Source organism: Halichoerus grypus, chromosome 11 (assembly GCF_964656455.1).
Source record: "Halichoerus grypus chromosome 11, mHalGry1.hap1.1, whole genome shotgun sequence".
NCBI classification, from domain to species: domain Eukaryota; kingdom Metazoa; phylum Chordata; class Mammalia; order Carnivora; family Phocidae; genus Halichoerus; species Halichoerus grypus.
Window position 1 is genome coordinate 36,476,348 of NC_135722.1, and position 24,561 is coordinate 36,500,908.

The 24,561-nt window shown below is 40.5% G+C and overlaps 1 protein-coding gene across 3 annotated transcripts in view; it reads right to left on the reverse strand.

Annotated features, from left to right (window-relative positions):
- Window positions 1-24,561, reverse strand: part of NELL1 (neural EGFL like 1) — a 792,671-nt gene that overhangs the window by 413,990 nt on the left and 354,120 nt on the right. For all 3 annotated transcript variants that reach the window (XM_078058301.1, XM_078058300.1, XM_078058302.1), the window contains exon 13: window positions 4,439-4,564. In XM_078058301.1, the coding sequence (XP_077914427.1) occupies window positions 4,439-4,564 (126 nt within the window). The remainder of the gene's footprint in view (window positions 1-4,438; window positions 4,565-24,561) is intronic.

Consider the following 24,561-nt stretch of genomic DNA (forward strand, 5'->3'; position numbering starts at 1 on the left):
TAAACACGGGCAGTTTAACTGCGGATAAATGAAAGTCAGGGACCAGTAAATCAAGGAGTCTGACCATTGCAAAAATCAAAAGGTACAGAGAAGAGAAAAGCACCCCACCAGCCCAATTTCAGGGAATCCTCCAATTTCAAAATTCATAAAAGAGCAAGGGCAACCCAGGGGTCTCTTACAGGAGAGAAAGTGATGTAGACTCACACAAATCCTAAGGCCAAAAACTGGCCCAAGCATCAAATGCTTTCAATTTCACCCTTCCAAAGGGCAAGGGAAACCTTCCTAGAAAAAAGTACAAAGGCTCGTATAGAATACGTGGTCATGTCAGGGAATCCCCAGCCTCTAGGTGTAAAAATTAAGTTATAACACATTTTTTTTATTGTTATGTTAGTCACCATACAGTACATCATTAGTTTTTGATGTAGTGTTCCATGATTCATTGTTTGTATATAACACCCAGTGCTCCATGTAATACATGCCCTCCTTAATACCCATCACCAGGCTAACCCATTCTCCCACCCCTCTCCCTTCTAAAACCTTCAGTTGTTTCCCGGAGTCCATAGTCTCTCATGGTTTGTCTCCCCTTGTGATTTCCCCCCTTCATTTTTCCCTTCCCTCTCCTAATGTCCTCCATGCTATTCCTTATATTCCACAAATAAGTGAAACCATTTAAGTTGTGGGTAAGTATTCTCAATGTTAAACCCTCCTTATTTTCCCATGAGATATGATTTTTTTTTCAATTTTTAATAAGATAAAAAGGGGGGAAAGAGTTAAAGTTTCTTTTCTGTTTGACACATTGCCTTTCCCCTCCAGCATCAAGTTTAACATCTTTTATTGTCACAGGTGCAATCTTTCTAAAAGGACCATGGTTATCAGCATGAAGTTTGGAATGGCTATTTTAGGGTTTCTTCTTTGGACCTTATAAAGGACTAACAACTAACATGGGATTAAACACCCAATACTGATCTAAATTCTACTGACTTTCAAGAGGCAAGACTTTCAATTTGGCAAACACTGGAACATTTTTGATAGTGAATATACATTTGAGTTTTTTCACGTGAAGATGTTGCCTCATTAATCATGAACTCTCTGGGCACAGAGGTCATTTATCACTATTCTCAGTGACCATATTTCCTAATACTCATGACTGATACTAATGATGTATTAGATATATGAATAAATGAATGAAATGGGTGAATCAATCATTCAATAATCTATTACCAAAGTTGATAGATCTTCTTTACTTCTAGGCTTACTAATTTTTAGTTGAATCTAATTTTTCAGTATTACTACTGACCTCTAGGGCAGTTAGGGTCAAGCTAAATGGCATACTAAAAGAAAGAAAACAGTGACCTTGACATACTTAGAAAACTAACAGTAGCAGCAGATACTAATTGATTTGGGACAGAGTCTAGAATGAACTTTGGAAATCAGGAATGCCAATAATGAGAAATGCTATATGAGGAACTTGGGGCAAACAAAGGATGCCTTCAAGTCTGTCAATTTCTCCAGAAAATGGTCTTTAGAAAATGAAACATCTGAAAAGACGCCTTACAGTGGCCAACATCTATTATATACCTTACTTATTACCATAGACAAATAGCCACTTAGAGGAAGAAGTCTTTGCCAATAAAGAAATGACAGAGATTGGAGGTGGGGACCTGATCTATCTTGGAGAGCAAAGAGCACCTTTGGCCTAACAGGCTTACTTTCAGGAACCAAGGTAAATATCAGAGTTCCAACTTACTATGCAAGCACCTAATGGAGGCCCTGGGATCTGGTCTAGAGGAGAAATGGCAGGGAGAATGCTTGTCTCTTAGCTCTCTGCACTCCCATTCATATTCCAGACTGTAAAATCCTACCCTAATCCATTCACTGCATGTTAACATGAGTTAACTCCAGTAGCTCCTTGTGGCTTGCAAAAACACTCCACACACACTTTTCTGGAAATCAAGCAACTTTTTCTTATTGCACTTTGCTTGTCCTTCCATCATAGCACTTAGTACAGATATGCTTAATACCATCATCATGTTTTTGAGACTACTTTCCCCAACAGACTCTGTACTGTTGGGGGGAAAAGGGTTATTTTAATAAACAGCTCCTGTTAAAGGAAACAAAATCTGTTGAGAATCTATTAAGTGTAAGTCACTACGTATTCATTAGCACCATTCACCAAATATTTCTGGTTTTCTAAACCTTCTAGGCACAAAGCAGAGCTGCATTTCTTCATCCCCTTGTAGTTGGCTGGGTACTGGTGACTAGCTCCAGTCAACGAGCAGAGTGTGGGAAGGGTATGTGTCACTCTCTGATAACAACACTGAATGACTGTTTCAAGACCCTCCAGGCTCTTTCCCATCTTGGTGACTGGCAATGTTCATAATACTGACTGTTCCATCTGCTTGTACCCCACAGTAATTATGACGAGCAAAGCACCCTTCCTGTTGACCAGTGAAAGACAGACAAAACCTTGTTATTTTAAGTTAGTCATATTTGGGGTTGTTACTGCAGAACATCCTATCCTGACTGATGCAAGTGCCTGCAAGTGCCATGATAAATGTTTTCATATATACAATCTGATGTTCACAATAACCTAAGAGCTACATATAACAGGTAAAGCAGATACAGCGGATATGAGCTGTATTTTATAAATCAAATTTAGAGAAGTAAATAGCCCAAGGCTAGTTTTGTTCATTCCTTCATTCAATAAATATTTGTTGAGCACGGCACTCTGCCAGGCTATGTTCTCCACAACCCCAGCTCCTCCAACTAGGTTATGTTTTAAGTAGCAAAGATAGGGAACAAAAGAAAAAAGGTCCCAACTCTCAGATCTTACATTCTAATAGAGAGAAATTTTTGAAAATCACATATAAAAAATAAAAACTCTACAAGGTAATAAGTGATAGAAAATTAAAATCAGGTGATAAGATAATGGGTAGCTAATTATATAAATCAGAGAAAGTCTCTCTGAGCTTCTTTTTTGGGGGAGGGATGCTTGGGTACCCACTGACACCCATATCCTTGTCTTTTACTCCAGTAACACAGTTTGCTTTCTCAAAGTAATTCTATAAATAATACATTTTCCATCTTGTTCCATATATAAACCACCAGGCAGGGCACCTATCCTTAAGAGGCTTTCAACAAGCACGGAGCTCCAATCTTCCTTCCTTTGTGAAAAAGTAAAGCAGAGGCGGTATTCTGCTATGATTTCAACAAGGCCTTTCTACACAGCAGGGCCTTAATCAAGGTTTACAGAGTTGCATGATAATGCTGTTGTTGTTAGGAGGATATTCACTGGTTCCTTCTAATCTTAGGGTTAAGTTAAATCATAAGAACAAAGAAACAATCATATAAAACATCAGATGTTTAGATTGTTTGTTTATTGGTCCAAAAGAGTTTTGCATCCCCTTTAAAATGTTTAGCTCTCAGCATGCTGTGTTGATGCAATCTCTTTTTTCTCTAGGAATTTTAGTTATACTACATGAAAGATAAAGGAGATTGGCCATCTGTGGCCATCAGAAACCTGTATTAATCTCACATCACCAGCTCCTTAGCCAAAAAATAGTAACATAAATACACAACAATCAATGGGAAAGGTTATTTGGACATAGAAACATGCTCCCTAACTTTGGCAACTTTTTGCGCTTCTGTAAAGGTCATTGGGAATAAAATACACTAAGAGTGGCAGTCCATTCTGAGTGAAAAATTCAGTTTATAGGCCACTGTTAATAGAACAAAAAAAAGATGCAAGAGTCAGGGAAAGGTACAAAATGACTGAAATTCTGTGTTCGAGGGGCACTTTTCTTATAGATTACAGATTGGTCATTTAAAGACCTTTGACCAAAAGAAAAAAGACTCAGAACTTTCTACCATCCTTAACCAATTTACTGTTCATACCTCCATATACATAATTGGAAGTATATTGGAACCCCCAAACCAAATGCCCCACAAAGCCAGCATTGCTCACACGAAGGCACCGCCCATATCCCTAGAATGCCAGTTTAGTGCTGAGAGCCCTGCCATATAGGGGAAACTGACCATCAGCATATGTCAATCCAGAGTCTTGACTGGCTCCCATACATGCCCAATTCCTGTCCGCCAGGTACTCCACTCCCCCTCTAAATTTAATCCTTGTCTTTCCCAATGGGAACAAAGTACATTTTCTTATGTACAAAAACATTTCAGCATGATAGAAGAAAAATAGTTTGATACTTTTCCATTCTTAAAACTGATATCTCTAAGTCCACTGGGAGTAGAAATAAATTTTGCAGGCAAAATTTCTTTTACCACTTTTTTCTCCAAAGGGGAGGGTGAAATAGTGCAAGAGAAAAACTAGCTGGGTTACAGTAGTACCTAGTACACTTAGAGTTAAATTTAACAACACACATATGGTACAGAGAAGGACTGAATCAGAAAAACAGTGTTGCTTCTTCATGCTCACCTGTGCAAGAGAAGTCATCCACTCGGATGTAGCCTGGGACACAGTCACAGCGATATAACCCAGCCAAGTTCACACACACAGTATTGGCATGACAGTAATGCATCTTAGCTGCACACTCATCAATATCTGAAGGAGAACAAAAGAAGCAACATCACAGTTAGGTGAATGAACTTTATTTAGTGTGATCATCTTACAATGCAATTTAAAAAGGCAAATGCCCATCAAAGCTAAGAGAAAAAGCAAGATGCAGTAAACACAAAACTTAAATGCAAATTCAACTGCATTCAGGTTCATTAGATCCCATCTTGAGCTGAAAGTATTTCGAGAAAGATGCATGGTGAGATGTTAACAGTTAAGAAACCAAGAAGTATGAAGATTGAATCTGCTATTCAATCTTAGTCAATTAGTCTCTCACCAAGAAGGATGCTGGATTTAAACATCCAAAATCAAGGAGTTCTGTGTCCAGTGAGTTGATACCAATTAATATTTATTAGGTGTCCACTGTACATGGTGTAGCTTTTATCAGAGAGATCAAGGGGATCCAGGCCTCTCTGCTCATGTGTCTTACTAAGACACGCTTTAATCCATCTGTTAAAAAATGATGGCGCAGCCAGTTTCTCCCATGTTGTATTGTGAATACAGACAACAGCTGTTGTCTAATGCAAACTGAAATCTTTCATTCCTTGACCTGGAGATCCTTCCCATGTGACAGAATGGGCTGATTCAACAAAAAGATCTTTTTCTCTCTGAAATGGAAGTCAGAGCATCACCAGCTTCCTCATAAACATTCATGGTAAGAACTGAAATAACCTACAACCTTAAGTACAGACTTGAGTCTTTTCTGGAAGTTGTTTCCAGAAATGCCTTAAGTGTTCATTTTACTCAGAGTGCTTATGGAGATGGAGAGGAAAGGATCACAGCACAGCATAAGGACCTAACACAATGAGAGTTCTGGTTCTTCCATTTACTAGCCTGTGACGTGCATTTAACCATGCTGAGTCCCAACGTTCTCATCAGTTTGTCATACAGGCCAGTTCTAAACCTACTGCTTTACATCTTTAAATTCATTATCTAATGTAATTCACATTGAATTCCATGATCCAAGTACATGCAGCACTACTGACATTTTGAAGTCTAGAAAATTGAGGCTTAGAGAAGTTAAATATCTGGCACAAAGTCATCCTGTTAGAACAAGCTATACCCAGGATTTGAACTCAGAAGTCAATCTCTTATTTACTATGATTCACTTCATGAAAGCACCTTGAAAATGACAGTCAACCATAGTGTTACTATTAAGGAAATCACCAAAGTCTGTGCTCGCTTCGGCAGCACATATACTAAGGTAATCACCAAAGTCCTAAGGCACTTCATGTGTAGAAACAGAGGATAAAAACACTGTATTGGGGTACTAGGAATCTCACTTATCTATTTTAAAAATAAAAATGGATTGACTTATTTCTTAATAAAACACACTTAAATAATATCAGATTCTTTTCAGCACTAAAGATCTGTCAGCCCATAAATAAAAGTTACTGTGGAGTAATTGAGGTCCTAGAAAGACACACAGTTAGCAAGACTTGCTTAACTGTACGAACAAAACACCAGAAATCACTGAAATGCTTCAGGCAATGAAGTGTTCTACTTATACAAGATCATGTTCTTCCAAAAACGATCCAAGACAATGCACAATTAAAATAAATGGACAACTGAATATAAAAACTATTTAAGATTCTATCAAGCTGGGGTATGAAGGGAACTCTCCCATGAATTTAAGACAGAATAGTAACCGCACATGAGCATGAGATGTAGTTCAGATCTTTCTGGCACCTGGGGCATTAGAATTCTTTAACAAGTCAATACCTGACATCATTTAAGCATTTTGCTTCACAGAACAGTGGATAGCACAAAAGTCGAGAGGAAAAGGGTTTCAGGAAAGGAGTAATGATCACTTTTGTCATCGGCTAAGAAGCTGAGTAAGATCAAGGCATCACTAACCACTGGATTTGGCATGAAGCAATTCACTGGAGACCTTGACCGAAGAAGAGTAGATTTGGGAAGGTGGTGGAGAAAAGCCTGACTTGAGTCAATTAAAGACAGGATGGAAGAGGAGGAAATAGAGACAGAAAAACAAGGCAAACCTTTTGAGATTTTTTTCCCATAAAGAAAAATGGGGTAGTAGTTCTGGAGACACTTGGTGTCGAAAGAGTCTTATTTCAGGATGGGAGAGATCACAGCACGTTTGTACGCTTTTGGGAAGGATTCGATATGAGTGACGCAAACTGATGATATAGAAGAGAGAGATCATTGCAGGAGCCAAATCCTGGGGGGAAGCAGTGCACAGATGGAACAAGTCATCTCTACAACAAGAACAAAGCCAAGATAAGGGAAGACGTGGAGATGGGTTGGCATAGTTGGTGGTAAGATGAAGTCACTCTCCTTTGCTTATTTTTATTTTCTCAGTCAAATGAAAAGAGACGGTAACGTCTGAGAATTAAGAAAGGGAGGAGGTATCAGATATTTAAGGAGAGGGGATAAGGTATTAAATAGTCATGTTGATAAAAGGCAACAAACATTTACTCAGAGCATATAGTACAGTGGCTGAGGAGCTGCTGTGATTTGTGATCACGAATGAGTTAAGTCAGAGCAGTCAGCATGGCCGTGTGTTTTTCTCCAGTTTCATTCAGGTATTTGGGGGCAGTAGAAGGGTAACTGGGAAGTTTGGTGTGACCAGAGATGAGTTTTTATGCAGATATAATGAGTAAACAGATACAGGGGAATTGAGGGTCTAAAGAAAGAGATGATGATGATGAGGTGCCAAGGAATCTTGGCTATTGAGGAGAGATGTGAGGACATGAAGATGGAGACAGACAGTTGAAATGGATTGGGTATTAGGGGTGGGCGCTCTGCTGTACTTCTCAGATCTCACTTCAGAACTAAAGAACTTAATCCCCCAGCTAATGGGAGTATTGCCTGCTAACAATCATCAGCTGTTATCCTTTTAGGGAAACTGTCCTCGGCTAATGAGAGATAATATAGTCACAGTCAGTCACACTTTCATCCTGGGAGTGAGCTACAACAAAGACTGCTTCTCATTTACCCCAGCTCAAGATAATTCTAAGGGACCATCCAGATTTCAGAGCACTCAGTGAGATTGAGCTAACTTCTCCCTCTGTCCAATCCTGCATTCTTCCCTTCCTCAGAGGCCTTCATCCCAAGAGCATTCCCTAATAAACTTCCTGCATGCCAGCCTCCATCTCAGAGTTTGCTTCTTAGGGAACCCAAACTGCAGTTTCCATGAGGGTACTAGAATGCATGAGCTAGAAAGCAAGGAGACGGGGTTATAAAGTGTGTGCTTGACATTAGTATTTTGGAGCTGATTCAGTTACTGTTGATTTTAAGGTCTTTTGTGCAATGATGGGGGAGTGGAAGAATAGATCATTGTGAGTGAGAGGCTGGGAATACCAAGAGAAGCCAGGCATTGGAGGGAGTTGGTTGGCATTAGTGCTGTTCCTCAAACATTACCAGTTTTCCTCTTTCTGGGCACATCATACAAATGTACTTCCCCATCCTCTTTGAAGTTAAGCATAGCTATATGACCGGGCATGATGTCTGAGCAAAGCATACCACCTCTAGGGGGAAAGATTAAGAGCCAGCACCTGGCTTACCACATTTTCCTGTCCCTGCTTTGGAAATCATGGAAGCACAGAGATGGAGACATTCTCAGCCTGGGTCCCTGAGTGAGGAGTAGGCAACCAGACAAGCCTGATCAACATGTTGCATGAGCTACAAATATGCTTTTGTTCATTTAAGCCGTCGAGCCCACCCTGGCTGGTAGAGGGGTGACTAGGAAAGGCATCTAAAAGAAAGAGATCATTAAACTTGATCTTAAAAGATGCACAGAAATTCACCAAGTAGAGACTGGAGGTGGGGAAAAGTAAGGGAAACTCCAGAGGCTAAACTTGTTGTCTCTGTAGAGTTATGAAGGGAGAGAATCACAGAGTCATGAACATTAATTAGCCTTCTACTAGGCCCTGAAGCAGAGGATGAACAAAATGCCACCATAAACCTAACAGCCTGGCAAGACATTGGGCGAAACTTGTAAGTTCTACCAAGAACGGGAGACCTTTTAACAGGGGGATTGGACGTGGTCTGAGAGGGCCAGAGGAGCAGTCTCTATGGACATGATGTTTCATCGAACACCTAAAACAGAAGTGAAACAGGTGAAGGGGAGAGGAATAACATACCAGACAGAGAAGAATGTTGGAGAAGAATTAGGGGAAGGAGCTTTGTCTATTTAAAGTGAAACTGGCAAGATAAGCTCAGGCCAGATCCTGCTGAGCCTTGTGGGCCACAGGAAGGAGTCTAGACTTTAATCAAGGCAGGGGCACAAACCAATTTCTGTTTTCAAAATACCACTCAGCTGTAGTGAAGAGAATGGACTGGAGCTGGCCAAGCTGAAGGCTAAATCACCTTGGTATTTTACTCTCAGAGATATAGCCACGCTGAACTCCGTCTCATTCTGCCGGGATGCCCAGACATTCTTTAGGATGAGAAACTAGTCAGGACTTGCCTTAGAGTCAATTCAATCTTCAGCCCATGGGCCACAGCTGCCAACCAGGCTGCTGACTACAATGAATATTTCCCTGTCATGGACCCTTGTCAGCTCCTCCCAGAGAGAAACTCCTGGCTCATTTCCCTTAGGCCACTGGATAACTGATGAGAGGCATCTGCCTCATCTCGATTTGAAGGAGTTACTCGACTGTAACAAGCTTATTTTGACTCAAACGGCCAAACCATCCCTTTGTTTCAGAGGATTCTAAGACCCTGAATAAAAATATTTTCAAAAACAGGACAAGGGGATGGTTAGAAGATCCCAGGGAGAATTTCTCACATAAACTTCTTCAACCTTTACTCTCCACAAGTCACACAGGACCCCATGCCATATATCCCCACTGCTCCGATGAGGTGTCTTTGAGCTGGTTTCATTTTCACTTCATACCACTGATAATTTCAACTCTTGCAGATCTCATAATTTCCTGGTACCAGTCCAGAAAAAGACAGCACCAAAATAGAGCAGAAAAGTTGACAAACGTACCAGAAAATTAAACTGTTACAACCTTATCTTTGTTGCCTATCCCCCATTATGCAAACACCAGATATAAAAATACCTGACAGTATAACTAACGCAGAGGGGAGGGAAAAAAATTGTCAAGTGTTTATAGAGTCATCTAGCTGGGTCCCTTGAAACAATAATACAGAAGAAAGGAAGGAATTGAGAATTTCCCCGTTTTTAGGATGGGGCTGGGGATGGACTAGCAACACATTTGCCAAAACAAAGATTGCCTCGTCCTCAGGGAAAGGCACAACCCCGCAGACAGTTTTGATAGGACTCAAGAGTGCTTCAGAAGGAAATCTGATTATAGAAACAATCAAAACAGAATTAACGAACATCTTCAGAGTTGAGATATCCTGAGAAAACAATCTTGAGAACTAGTGAACTGAGATTTTTAATATAAACCTAAGACAAACGGTGCTTATTGTTCAGAAAGATTCTGAAAGGTAATGAATAATTACAACAACAAGCAAATAAACCCCAGACAGAACTCCCTAATGAAAGAATGAACTGATGCTCACAGAGAGAAACGCATAGGGCCCAAAGCATCAAAGATTTTAACCTGAAAGCCATCTGACCTTTGCCCAGGTGGTGCGGGTGTTATGCCTGAAGCCTATTTCTTTCTCAAGCAATGGTCTCTCCAGGTGTGACATTCAATCCAAATCCAGGAGACAAGAGGCTCAGCCTAAGGCTGAACCTCAAGGTGGGGGCTGGACACACTCTAGTCCAGGTTCAAGTTAAAGGTCTCAATCAGTCTAAGAAGTTTTTATAAGAACAACAGTTAACCTAATTACTGGAAGGATGAATGGATTAAAAAAAAAACTGCACAATGAGGCACAGGGTAATACCAAGAAGAATATGAGGTTCAATGTGTATAACCTCAGAGGGTAAAACTAGGAACAGCCGCCTGGCACCCGGTTAGTACTCATTTTTATGAGTATTTCTCATAGATGTCATTTCTATGTATTAAACACTGTGCTACGTACTCACCAGATAGCATCTCATCACTCCATTTATTCTTCTTGAAGGAAGTAGGTAACCCCAAGTCATGATGAGGGAACGCAGCTCAGAGATTATTAGGTCACTTGCCCAAGGCACAAAGTCATAAGCCTAAGAGCCTGGGATTGAATACACATGGTCTGATTTCAAAGTTGGCACAGTCCTCACTGCAGCATTTCTAGCCCTCCATGATGATTCAATCCTATAACTCTGTTAGATACATCTAATGCGGCCAGGAAGCATATGGAAACAAGTAGATCTCCAAATTCTATGTCTGTGTGCAAAGCTTTTCCTAACATTTGTTCTGGTATTATACTCTGTTGGAAGAGCGATGCTACACCATGCATCACTGGTTCTTTGGCTCTTTTAAATCACTCTTAACACTTTCACACTTTAGGCTCCAGTGACCCAGAGCCCCAAAACAGGTAGCAGCATTCTGCTCCCACCTTGAACCCACAGCTTCATACAGTCTCTATGCTGGTTGCGTAAGACTGATTGCCTCCTCTAGGATTAGAAACTAGAGACAAAGGCCTGGTTGTTTGCTTTTCTTTTTCATATTTTTCGAGAAACATCTATAAATCCCACTGCAGTATATATCAGCTCGAGTATAATGGGGCTCAAATTACGATTCATTCGTATAGATTGCTTGTCACCTTTGAAATATTGGAGCTCATCTTCTGGTGGTCTTTTGAGGTAATAAAAATACATGATTTATGTCCCTCCCCAGGATGGTGAAGTAGTTTGTTTTCATTTTAAAAAGGTATACTTATGGACTTTAAAATGAAACTTGATGTGGCATAATGATTCTTCATATATCACCAGCCTCCATCTGCATAAGAGTTCAGAGCAAACATAGAACCGAATTTGGCATTATCATCATTAAATTAGAGTGCAGGGTCTGGGTAGCAAAGATAGAAGCAAATGCAAAGAATTCTCTTGATAAAATGGTGTGTTCTACTCAGACTTGTTTGTAAGAATTTCCTAGAAAAAGGCAATACGGAAAAGGTTGGAGCTGGGGCGTTGGTGCGAGGTGGTTATGCCTACTTCTCATGCATATTTAAAAAGGAAACAGAATGGGGAAAAGCAAACCAAGATTTACTGAGACTGTGCTCTGTTGCAAGCACTGTAGATATCCCATCTCATTATTTCCATCCCATGGACTAGCATCGGAAATTACATAGAGTACCTAGAATTTCAACCCAGACCCCTGTGACTCCAAGAAGCATACTTGTTCTACTCTGACTGCTGGACCAAAAGCACTGGATTGACAGTCAAGAGTCAGGTTATGTTCCTGCTTTTTCTACTAGCTAACTATAGCACTGGCAAGTCACTTTTTCTTCTCTAGACCTTGATTTTCCCATCTATACAATCAGGGAGTTGGACCAGAGAGTAAAGACCACCTGCCCCCCCATCCTAAAGTTCTTGACATATTCAAATTTTTCTGTCCACGGATCATAAAAGCCTACTGAAGCACTTTCTCCCCTCTCTCCTCCTGTTTTGAGGAACTTGATGTTCCAGAAACTTTCTCAAGACACAAGTTCTAGAGAATACTATTCAGATGACCCAAGTGTTCTCACTGTTCCTTGATACCTATTGTCAACTGAGTTGGCATCTCCTCTGAAAACCAAGAGCAGCTAGATCTAGCAAACATATATTCATACAAAAGCATAGATTTGGGCAAGTTCTCCACAGACTAGTAAATTAACATGCAGGGCAATTCTACCAGACTTTAATCTCCTACCTTTGTAGAAATCATGAGTTATAAAAACATGGTGGCATTGGCCAGTCAGTTGTTATATTAAAATTATCAATACTCTCCCACTGTGTCAGACTGGATATTTTTTAAAATCTCTATGATCTCTGACTTGAACTGATAAAAATCCAGTCTGGTAGACAAAATATAGATGACTATGCCCTATTTCAGATGAAAGAACAGAAGTCCAGAGAAGATAGAAATAGAGCCCCAAAGGTAGACAGATAATCATTGAGATTTTAACAAAAGCAAGGTCTTCTAGCTCTGAAACTAGTGTTTTATCCAATGCTCAGGCTTCTCTATAATTATGGTTTTCTCCCTGAAGCAAGGACTATAAACCAAATGCCTAACAGAAGCCAGGTAGAAAATCTATATGCAAAATAGGTCCCTTCAACAAAGAAATACATTTTTGTCTCTTATTTTTCTTAAAACATACATCTTTCATTTTCCTACTTCCAAGAACAACAACAACAACAAACAAACAAAAAAATGTTTCTTTCTTTTAGGGAGAAAGCATAGTGCAAGGCCAAGGACTCATGGAAAGTGACATTGAACCTCAGTGGTGGGAAGACAATAGCAAGAGTTTGGACTGGGAATAACCAGAGTTCCAGTCAGATAATGCCATGAAGGAGTAATAAGACATCACTGCATGGCACTATGTGCTAAGCGCAGTTTAGAAACGTTCAGTAAATTGTCTAAGGTCACATAGCTAGGAGATATATCTGGACTGCCAAGATATGAATTCTGGTAGAATGGCTTCAGAGTCTAACTCTGAACCCTCTAGTACTACCTTTCAGAGACTGGGCTAGATCTCTGATCTTTCTAGAGAAGTTGCATATCCAAGCATTAATTTAATTTTTTAGAATTTGTGTTCCTTCTTTTCCCAAACATTTCAAACCAAGCAAAATATATTTATCAGATTCAACCCATGAATGTGCCTTAAAGCATGTTATCACAAGGAGATTTAGTGGAGCAAGGAAGAAAGGAGCAAAAGGAAGAAGGGAATGAGGAAGACAACAAGAACGGAGGAAGACAACAAGAACGGAGGAAGACAACAAGGAGGCATGAAGGAAGGGAAGGAGAAAGAGAAGGGGGAAAAAAATGGTTAGACAACCTAGGGAGGTGCCTAGATAACTTCTGTGGACTAAATTGTGCACCCCTTTCAAATTTATGTGTTGAAATCCTAACCTCCAATATGATGGTATTTGGAAATAGGGCTTCTGGGGGGTAATTATGTTTAGATGACACGATGAGAGTGGTGCCTCAAGATAAGATATATGCTCTCATATGAAGAGGCTCTAGATAGTTTGTCCTTGCTCACTCTCTGCCATGTGAGGACACAAGGAGAACACAATCATCTGTAGGCCAGGAGAGCCTTCACAAGAACCCAACCACAGTGACACCCTGATCTCAGACTTCCAGCCTCCAGTATGGTGAGTCAATTCATTTCTGCTACTGAAGCCATGCAGTCTATAGTGTTTTCTTAGGCAGCTCCAAAGTAAGAAAATGACTCTAAGTTTCTCTGTCGCCTGCTGAAATGGATTTTTACATCATCTTCTAAGATAGATGTCAAACAAATACATCGCTTGCCAAATCAAGTATTTGCAGATTAAAAATCCAAGTAACCTTTTGGTCATCCAATGCATAATAAAAAAGTCTTCCTAGAGCTACCTACACCATAATATAGAAATTAGGTTGTTGGTTTTATGACATTTAAATGTATTTTCCAAATATAGCTATATCAGATATTTGAAAAAACCCTGCCAGGATGTTTATTTTCCCTGCAGGGCTCAATTTCAGAATCAAATACTGTCATAAAATAGCGTATCTCTGTGCCATTGGAAATCAAAGCACACCAATTTCTAGTTGGACATTGGAAAAGCACTGTAAGACACCACCTTAAGACTTTCTTCCCAGCCTGGCATTCTGACCTTTGAGAATGTCCATAACCTGATATGAAATGTCTGGAAGAAAAGCAGCACAGTGAGTGAAAGTTAATTCAGTTTTGGCCTCAGGCTGTGCCCCAGCCTATCGGAATCTACCTGTATCTGAATTCTACTCCAGCCAATGATATCAACAAAACCAGTGAGTTCTTCCAAAGGGGTCCAAGGTTTTCTCATGAGTTGTGCATCAGTTGGACTAACAAAGAACACACTGGAAATGTAGAAGCTACCACAGTCTCTGGTCTTCCCTACATTTAGGAAAGGAAATTCAAAAGGTGTTAAGAGACTGCTGGATTCCACTCGAAGTAAAGATCCAAAGGTCAGTGGGATGTGGTCCCAGTCTTCTGGCTTTTACATGAAATGAAAAAAAAGCCAATAAAGAACATAATCTCGGGGGCCTAGGTGTCTCAGTTGGTTGAGCAACTGCCTTCGGCTCAGGTCATGATTCTGGAGTCCCGGGATTGAGTCCCGCGTCAGGCTCCCCCCTCTCATTCTCTCTCCCATTCTCTCTCAGATAAATAAAATCTTAAAAAAAAAAACGTAATCTAGCAGAGAGACGGTCACATGAACATGAATCTTGTGAGGGCGATCTAAGTCCTACTAGAGAAAGAAATGTCTAATTCCAACAAAGGGAATTGGGGAAAAATTCACCCACAAGATATCTGAGTCTTGGGAAGGCAAGAAGATGTCTTCATAAAATGTTGATGACCTTCCCTTATCACTGATTGAATTGGGCAACAATTCTTTATTTCCCCCCCCCAGTTTTAGCAAGATATAATTGGCATATAACACTGTGTAACTTTAAGGTGTATCACACATAGATATGATACACTAAAATAAGGCAGAATGATTGCCACCATAGCCTTAGCTTATACTTCCATCACATAACTGCCACATTTTTTGTGGTAATAAGGTTTAAGATCTATTCTCTTAGCAGCTTTCAAATATATAATACAACATCATTAACTAGAATCACGATGCTAGTGATCACCATGCACCATGGTACATTAAATACCAGCAACTTATTCATCTTATAGCCGGAAGTTTGTACTCTTTAACCATCAAAAGATGAATGGATAAAGAATATGTTGTATGTTCATACATGTACAAAAGAATATAATTCAGCCATGAGAAAAAAGGAAATATTACCATTTGAGACAACATGGATGGACCTTGAGGGTATCATGCTAAGTGAAATAGATCAGAGAAAGACAAATACTGTATGATACCACTTGTATGTGGAATCTAAAAAAAAAAAAAAAAAAAAAGCCACACTGACAGAAAGAGAGACTAGAACTGTGGTCACCAGGGGCTGGGGTGTGGGAGAAATGGGGAGATGTTGGTCAGCTGTTCTTCTGCTTTACGAAGATAAAGGAAAGTCAGCTGAGAGTGAAAGAGATGAGAGAGAACAATACCACCAGCAAAGCCATCTATGTCCTCTGTATCTCTGGTCTCAACTATTCTTTATAATAAGTAGACTTTATTGATCACTACTTTGTGCCATGCACAGTTTTAAGCACTTTGCATGTATTCATTTCATCTTCACAATTACCATATAGATAGGCATATATTAATATTTTTGTCTTATGGACACACAAGAGGCTAACCAGCTGGAAGATGACCTTGGCATCTACTCTATTCTTCCTCTCTACAGGCCACCTGAACTTCCCCCTTCTCAATAAGAATATATACCTTCCTTGGTTAATTAAATAGCAATTTGCTATAGTCACAATTGGCCATATTATTTATTCACCACTCTTACCATGCAGTCAAAATAAAGTGCACAGGCTTTAGTCTTTTAAAAATAAATGATTTGATGCCAGAAGTTTATGTCTGATTCACTACAGCACCAAATTAACCAGTGATTAAATATCAGACTGTGAATTGCACAAACAGGGTCCTATAGACCAATGAGCAGGTAGTTAATGAACACAACCTATATTCAGTAAAACCAGTACCTATGTTCCAGCATCTATCTGTATGAAGAATGACTACAGCTGAATGTACTCAGGAAGGCAAGCTACTTCTTGTGTGTTTCCTCACGTGGAGACATTCCTTAGATGAAATAATCTTCTTGAACAGAAATCAACATTATTCCCAATTCCAAATTCTTACACATTTGACTGAATCCATGTACTCCAATATGAAAATCAAAACCATAAATTATTTAAGCTGGTTCTTAAAAATCACCAAGTCGAGACTTGTATACAATGTGAATGGATGGGAAGAGGGGAAAAAAATAAACACAGAATAATGACTCATAACCTATTTTCCTCTGAAAATACAAACCAAAAACAGAATGAAAAACATCATTCAAAAGGCAGGAAATGGAAGACAAGCTGGTTTCCATGTAGTTCACTGGTCTTAAGCTATTTTTAAATGGAAGTACCCTTTAAAAAAATGATAGCTAACATTTTATAGCTTTTACTGAGTGCCAGGTACCACCCTAACACATACTAATTCATTTAACGTTCATAATAACCCTCTGAAGTAGGAGTTTTAGCATCCCCAGTGTACAGATGAAGAAATTAAGGCATGGAGAGACTTAACAACTTGCCCATGGTCACATAACAAGTAAGGGGCAGAACTAGAACTCAAGTCTAGGTAGATCTGGCTCCCAAGGTGGTGCTTTACTCTCCATGCCACAGCTCTCAACTAGAGTGAAATCATCTGTAAGGGATGGGGAAAAAAAAGCAGCTCATGGGGGAACAAAGAAATCTTAGATATAAAAGTTGTGATTCTCCAAAGTGTGTGTGTGTGTGTGTGTGTGTGTGTGTGTGTGTCTGTGTGTGTGTGTGTCTGTGTGTGTCTGTGTGTGTGTGTGTCTGTGTGTGTCTGTGTGTGTGTGTGAACAGATATATGGAGTATCTGTGGTATTAAAATTTCATGGGAGAGTGATAAGGAAAAAATGTCTCAAAGACACCTTAGGGGGCAGATAATGAAACAAAGTTTAAGAAACACTGTTCTATACTGACCTGCCTCTATTTGAAATATTATCTAACTTGGAAGCCCAATATACAAAATAGAATTAAACACTACATCAAACTAAAAAGCTTCTGCCCAGCAAAGGAAACCATCAGCAAAATGAAAAGGCAATCAATGGAATGGGAGAAAATATTTGTAAATCATTTATCTGAGAAGGGGTTACTATTTAAAATTTATAAAATTCATCAAAAAATTGTATTAAAAATTACCAGAGGATATGAATATTTTCCCAAAGACATACAAATGGTCAACAGGTAAATGAAAAGTGCTTAACATCATTAATCATCAAAGAAATGCAAATCAAAACCACAAGGAGGTATCACTGCACACTTGTGAATGGCTATTATCCAAGGGATGCATGAACCCCAAGGTTTATAGAAACATTATTTACAATAGCCAAATAATGGAAACACCCCAAGAGTCCATCAGCTGATGAATGGATAAAGATGATGTGATATATATATATTCGGAATATTACTCAGCCATAAAAAATAATGAAATCTTCCCTTTGCCACAACATGGATGGAGCTACAGAGTTATGCTAAGTGAAATAACTCAGTCAGAAAAAGACAAATACCATATGATCTCACTCAAATGTGGAATTTACAAAACAAATGAACAAAGGGGAAAAGAAAAAGAGAGGCAAACCAAGAAGCAGACCCTTAACTATAGAGAACAAACTGAGGGTCACTGGAGAAGGGGGGTAGGGACGGGTGAAACAGGTAATGAGTGATGCACTTGTGATGATGAGCACTGGGTGTTGTACGAAGTGTTAAATCACTAAATTGTACACCTGAAACTAATAGTATACTGTATGTTAACTGGAATTTACATAGAAACTAAGAAAAAAAAGTGTTAGAGAGGATGTGGAGAACAGGAAACACTTGTGCACTGTAGGCTGGACTGTAAATGGATAGAACTGCTATGGAAAACAGTATGGAGTTTCCTCAAAAAATTGAAACTAGATCTACCATATGACCTAGCAATTCCACTCCTGGGTATCTATCTGAAGAAAGCAAAAACACTAATTCAAGAAGATATATGTACTCTCGTGTCCACTGCATCATTATTTACAAAAGCCAAGATATGGAAAAAACCTAAGTATCCATCAACAGATAAATGGATAAAGAAAATATGGTGTATATGATCACTGAAATAGTATTCACTAATAGAAAACGCTCCTCATTTCTGACAACATGGGTGGATCTAGAGGGTATTATACTTAGTGAAATAAATTAGCCCGAAAAAGACAAATACTGCATGATCGCACTGAAACGTGGAATTAAAAAACAAACAAACACACAAAACTCATACAGAAAACAGATTGGTGGTTGCCGGAGTGGGGAGGGAGGTGGGTGAAAGATGGGGGCGGGGCAGGGAGTCAAAAACTACAAATGTCCTGTTATTGGAAAAATCAGTTCGGGAGGTGTAATGCACAGCATGGTTAGCGTATTTTAAAATACTGTTTTGTGTTTAAAAAAATTAGTAGGGCTGCTATGGTGAAGAAGAGGCTTAGGCATGTGGTTGGGATGAAGTGGAAAAAGCAAACAATCCACCTGTTAGCTTACGTGAATAACGCTGCAATGAAGATTGCATACAAGTTTCTGGTCAAGTCCCTGTTTTCTATTCCTTTAGATATATATTTAGGAATAAAATTATTGAGCCAGGTGGTAATTCTATGCTTAGGTTTTTGAGGAACCACCAAACCGTTCGCCATTGTGACTGGACCAAAGATGAGAGGTTTCCAGGAGCTAGGAGAAGAAAGAGAGGAGCCCTTATTGCTTAGCAGTTATAGGGATGCTGTAGAATGAGGAAAATGTTTCCAAAACAGAGAATGGTGATGGTGGCACAACACTGTGAATGTAATTAATGCCACCGAACTGTAGGCTTTAGAATGGCTAAATTTAGGCGAATTTTAGGTTATACATATTTTACCACAATTTGTCAAATAATGCAATGTATCAAAAATCAATTATCTGTACACTTTAAATCAGTTAACTTTATGGTATGTGGATTATCTCCTAAGTTGTTTTTTTAAAAACGGGGGGTGGGATGGGGAGGACAATGCCAAGCCTGCAATTCTCCTTTCTCAGGAAAGAGGAAACACGTATACCCCTGGGTAGCTGAAATTCATGGAGCTAGAAAGAAAACAATGGTGGAATCTTAGTTCAAATCCCAGCTTTGCTACCAATTACTGTTACTCTAGGAAAGTCCCCTAATGTTTCTGAACTTGAGTTTCCATATCTGAGAAATAGTGTTTTTGTGAAGATTCGATGAGATTGTCTCATTACACACATTATGTACCTTGCACAGCATCTCAGACCTCAAGAAAGGTCTTCAGCTGCTGCTTCTCACTCCTTTGGTTAAAAGGTAGCCTTTCTCAACGGGCTACCAGTCCTGGCTCTCCTCTCTGGCCAGCCCTGGGGACCCCAGCCATAATGAGTATCTCCTCAAGTTACCATCCTCTGCCTGTCAGTGACTCATCCACTGAGCCAGCTGTGGCTCCTTGACTAAGTCCTTCACAAGACAAAAAGAGCAAGTCATTTTCCTCAGAGCCCTGCGGTCCCCCACTGGCCACAACAAGACTGCCACATCCTGCCCAGACGAACTCACTTTTCCCTTCCCCTGCCTGAGAGCAGGTATAATTCCTTGGACCAATGATGGTGTGGAAGGTCTTGGGGGGGGGGGGTGTCTGTATGGTCTTAGTCCATTAAGTTGTGAAAAATGAAAATGCCTACATATAAACACTCAAAATGTATGCTTTCTGAGTGGAAAGCTCTTTCACAAGTGGCAAAATAAGATTCTTGACTGAAGGCTGATAGAGATGCATTGGCCTTCCTAACTTGGATAAACAATCAATCTTGGAAAAGTAAATTTAAATACCCATGATATAATAATTATGATAATGATAATAATAGCATTTCCTAGATTTAAAAAAAAAGTGCTGAGATCCATCCTTTTAGATGGATATTGAGGTCTAATTTAGAGACATGCCTGAGAGCTGCAAACACATTTTAGAATTCTAAAATACACCTGCCTCCACAGAACAGAGAGAGAGAGAGAGAGAGAGAGAGAGAAGGGGGTGGAAATGGAATTGGAGGATACAGAATATTGAATGCTTACCTACGAAAATGAACTGGGTAAGAAAGCTGGAGAAAGAAAACAGGGCCAGAGCTCAATCAATGACAGCCTCCTCCCTCAGGGTCTTACACACTTACATCCCCGAAGCACCTAATTCAAGGTGAAGATTCTTTTACCAAATGGTACCGTCAGGTCTCTCTAAAAAGCTCCATTAAGAAGTGCCACGGGTCTTCCCAAGGACTGTTTGCTGCACTACGTTGGGTGGAGCAGGACAGAGTGGGCAGATTTGTCACGGCCAGTTCCGGAGGAAGAGAGTGCTTCCCTGGGCCTGACTATACCGGGTGGGGTGGTCACAGAGATGAAGATAGCTTGGCTGGGGCTTCCACAGTTCATAAGTGGAGACAGAATGCTGCAAGCACTTTAGAGGAAATACGCATGCAACAGTCACATGAAAGTAATGAGCAATTCTATGTAGCAAAGGGCATGACACAAGCGGTCATAAAAAACAAAGAAATGTTCACAAGATTGATAAGGGAAAAGGTAAGACATGAAAAGAAAAGGACTACCAAAGGGGAGACAAAGGGCATTGAGAAGACACATCCAGGCATGTGACTTCACAGCACTGAAAGGTAGAGGGGAGCCACATAGAACTCAGGAAAGCATGAGGACGGTGAACGCAGGTCAGGTCAAGGCAGGTCTCGAATACCATGCTAAGGGGTGTGCACTTCATTCCTGAGGTCAAGGGGGATAGAAGCGCTATGTGAAAATACAAACTGCTAGACGGGTAGCAACTTGGGGGAAAGGAAAATTTAAAAATATTTTTATTTCATTCTTAAATAAAACAGTAATGAGGTGTGTGCAGGTGTTGAGAGCAGCAACTTTGGGCTGCTTAGGTCATTGCTCAGATCTGTAAATGAATGAATAAATTAACATAGAAGTATGAAAGGATTTTACACTAGAGAATGATAGGATCACTGATACGTTTTTTAAAAGATCCTTCTGGCAATGTGTAGAGTACGGATCTGACAGGGGAGTATTGGTGATCACATTAAGAACAGCGCCAGTAGAATGGGGGTAGAAGTATGATTGCAGGGGGTTGGTAAGTGGAGAGAGTGTGCACAAACTTGAGGCTGAAAGATTCTACCTAGGGATGGGAGTTTATGATTTTAGGGATGGAGCAGTTAAGTGAAAGCAAGACCAGGAGCATAATGAAGAGGTATGAGAGTAAAGGCGATTATAGTCCCAAAGGTAAAAATCTCCAAGGCTGGACTTTTGCCCAGAACGATGGCATAGCTCCACATGGAGGTGAAGCCCAAGCAGCTAGATACCAAAGACCTCAGTGAGTGAGGAGGAGTGGCCAGGATATTCGTCACTGACAGCAACTAGAAGGGATAGCAGGTGTTAGGAGCACATGGCCGGGACTTCAAAAGAAGATTGTGTATGAGGATGGAAGATACTACTCCCGATGCAGCAAAGCTGTCTTTGGAAAAGCGGATGCTATATTTGGGCTCCAAGGTACCTTCGGTGTGGAAGAAAATGCAACCTCCACTCAGAGAACTACAGCAGAGCTGTATCCCCAGAGGAATTCAAGGAGGCTAAGAGATGGAGGGACATTCTGCAAAGAGTTCGAGGGCGTTTGTTTAAAAGGCAGCCGAGTTTCCAGGGAACACAGTGCAATGGGAGGAAAAACAAGCAGAAAGATAGATCAGGTCAAAGGACACCCAACATAGGATTGGAAGTAGGCACTTAAAAAAGCCCAATGATAAGAAGGCCTGGCAGTTTGTGCAGTGGGTCAAGATGACAGAAACTGAAGGGAGTATGGCTCCCACAGGGGCAGGAGCTGATCAGAGGCAACGTCAGAGGCCTGGTGAAGCTGTTCAGTTGACAAGTACAGCCTTTGCCGAGGGACCAAACTGAATGCTAGGGAGTTCTCTGGCCAAGGAAGAGGCAGAACTAGGGGCAACTTCACCACGATAACTAAACAACCCTCACCCCCACCCCCCATCTCCAACAAGAGGACTCTGCTCAGGTGGTAAAAGATGGCATTTGTGGGTGGCAAGGGTAACCACTCATTTGTCATCCGAGTGTTGAGCTGGGGTCCTGCTTTCAGTGGGGTGCTGCAGCTGGCCTGAGTGAGCTCACGAGATCTGACCACTTGTCTCGTTTACAAATCCAGTCGATGACTTCACATTGGCAGCAGTGCTCAAGCCATGGAAATCAACAAACTCTATAAACAAGGCCTCCTGCTCCCCCAATCTCTGAACCGATCACTGCTAAACATTTAGTTACACACCACTGCCTGCCCTACCCTTGTTCCCGTAGACTTAGGTCTCATACTCCCATGGGTTTCTCTATGCTGATCCTACCGGAGCACCCTGAGAACGGCCTCCCTGCCTACTCTTCTGCACTGAGCCTGTTCCTCGCTCCTTCACCGTTAGGTGTGCTCACCCTAGACCTCTCCCTGGGCATCCCGGAGCCTCTCTCTGCCTGGACACCCCTATGTTCTCTGGCTATGGGGTCTCTGCATGGCAAGTATTAACAGCAGATGAAAAGATTTGGATGGGGAGCCCATCTCTATACCTTGGACATATTCTTTGCCTATTTTCTTTTCTACAAAACGGCTATTTTGTTGAAATACTCCCACTGGATTGTTTTTGAGAATTGATCAAATATATAAAATGTCTAGAGAGGTTGCCTGGAATGCAGAAGGGCCTCGGTTTTCCTCCTACGCTCCAGGAGGCAGATGTGGCTGTTGCTGTTACTGGAGCACATAGTACTTCTGTGTGCCGGACACTGTTCAAGCTCTTTCTACGTATTAACTCATTTAATTCTCACGAGAACATTAGGCAGTAGCATCACTCATCCCATTTTAGAGATGGGGAAAACTAAGGCACAGAAGCAGAGCACCAGTACCTACCAGAGCCAGGATCCCAAGCCAGGCAGTGAGCATCAGATTGTTCCTTCTTCACTGCTGAGCTATCTGCCCAGTAGTCCCCATTCCCTACTCTCTTCCCTCCTACTTTGCTATGGATATTCCATGTGTCTAACTTGCAATCAAACCAAAGTCACTACTGAGCCAAATTCTGAACTACTGAGACCTAGTAACAGACTTCAACCAAGAGAACGATAAAGCTATTCAGAAAATCTTATGCTAAGGGGCACCTGGGTGGCTCAGTCTGCTTTTGGCTCAGGTCATGATCCCGCGGGCCTGGGATTGAGCTGAGCAGGGAGCCTGCTTCTCCCTCTCCCTCTACCATTCTCCCTGCTCATGCTCACTCTTACACATGCGCGTTCTCTCTCTCAAATAAAATCTTAAAAAAAAAAAAAATCATATGCTTAAAAACAAATTCAAATCTTATCACCTTGGACTGGATTACTGGATGCCACTTCTCATGTAGTTCCTTAGATATGGGGTATTCTACTCACCTGTCCTTTTAGCAAACATAGGCTTAGCATCCAGAGCCCATCCTGAATTTCCCTCCACAAAAAAAGCCTTGCCTTTCCATCCTCTATTTTTCTACTGGGTCCCCCATGGAACCCTGTACATAGTATTCCTGATTCAGGACTTACTTTAATAGAACTGCCATATCGCCTCAAATTCCATACAGTTAACTTCTGTAAAGTTAAATTATATCATCAGTATTTATCCATTTGTCTACTCCTCTGCTGGCCTGATTTTTTCAAAAGCAAATATTATCTTCTCTTTCTTTGTCTTTAACACCCGTTACAAACAGTACCTAATATCAACTATGGGCTAAATAAAATCTGAAAACATGTCATTGAGGATGAATAACTGGATGTATGGATACCTGGAAGGATGACAGCAATGGATAAAACCAAGGATGAATATCTTAGATATTAACACAAAAGTCAGAATTAGAAGCATGGTCAGATAAGGACTGCTCCTGTAATGAACACTTTCTCTACTGCCTAGTTCCTTCATTGGAGGCTCAAATATTTTTTTAAATATTTGCCTCTAAAATTGAACCTCCACAGATTATCACCTACTCCTATCTATGCTCCTGTGCATTTGCTATCAGCTTTAGAAATAACCTAATTTATTCACTAAGTCCCCTTTCTCACATAACTGGGTTATTTAAACCAAAGTTATATGAAGGTCACTTTTCAACTTAGCTGGAAATTCCTTAGGCGTATTTTATAATGCTCAGAAAATGTTCTGAAGTCTTTATCTAAGCCTTTTAAACAGTGGGGTAAAATCTATTGAGTAATGTGATCTATTTCCCAGGTC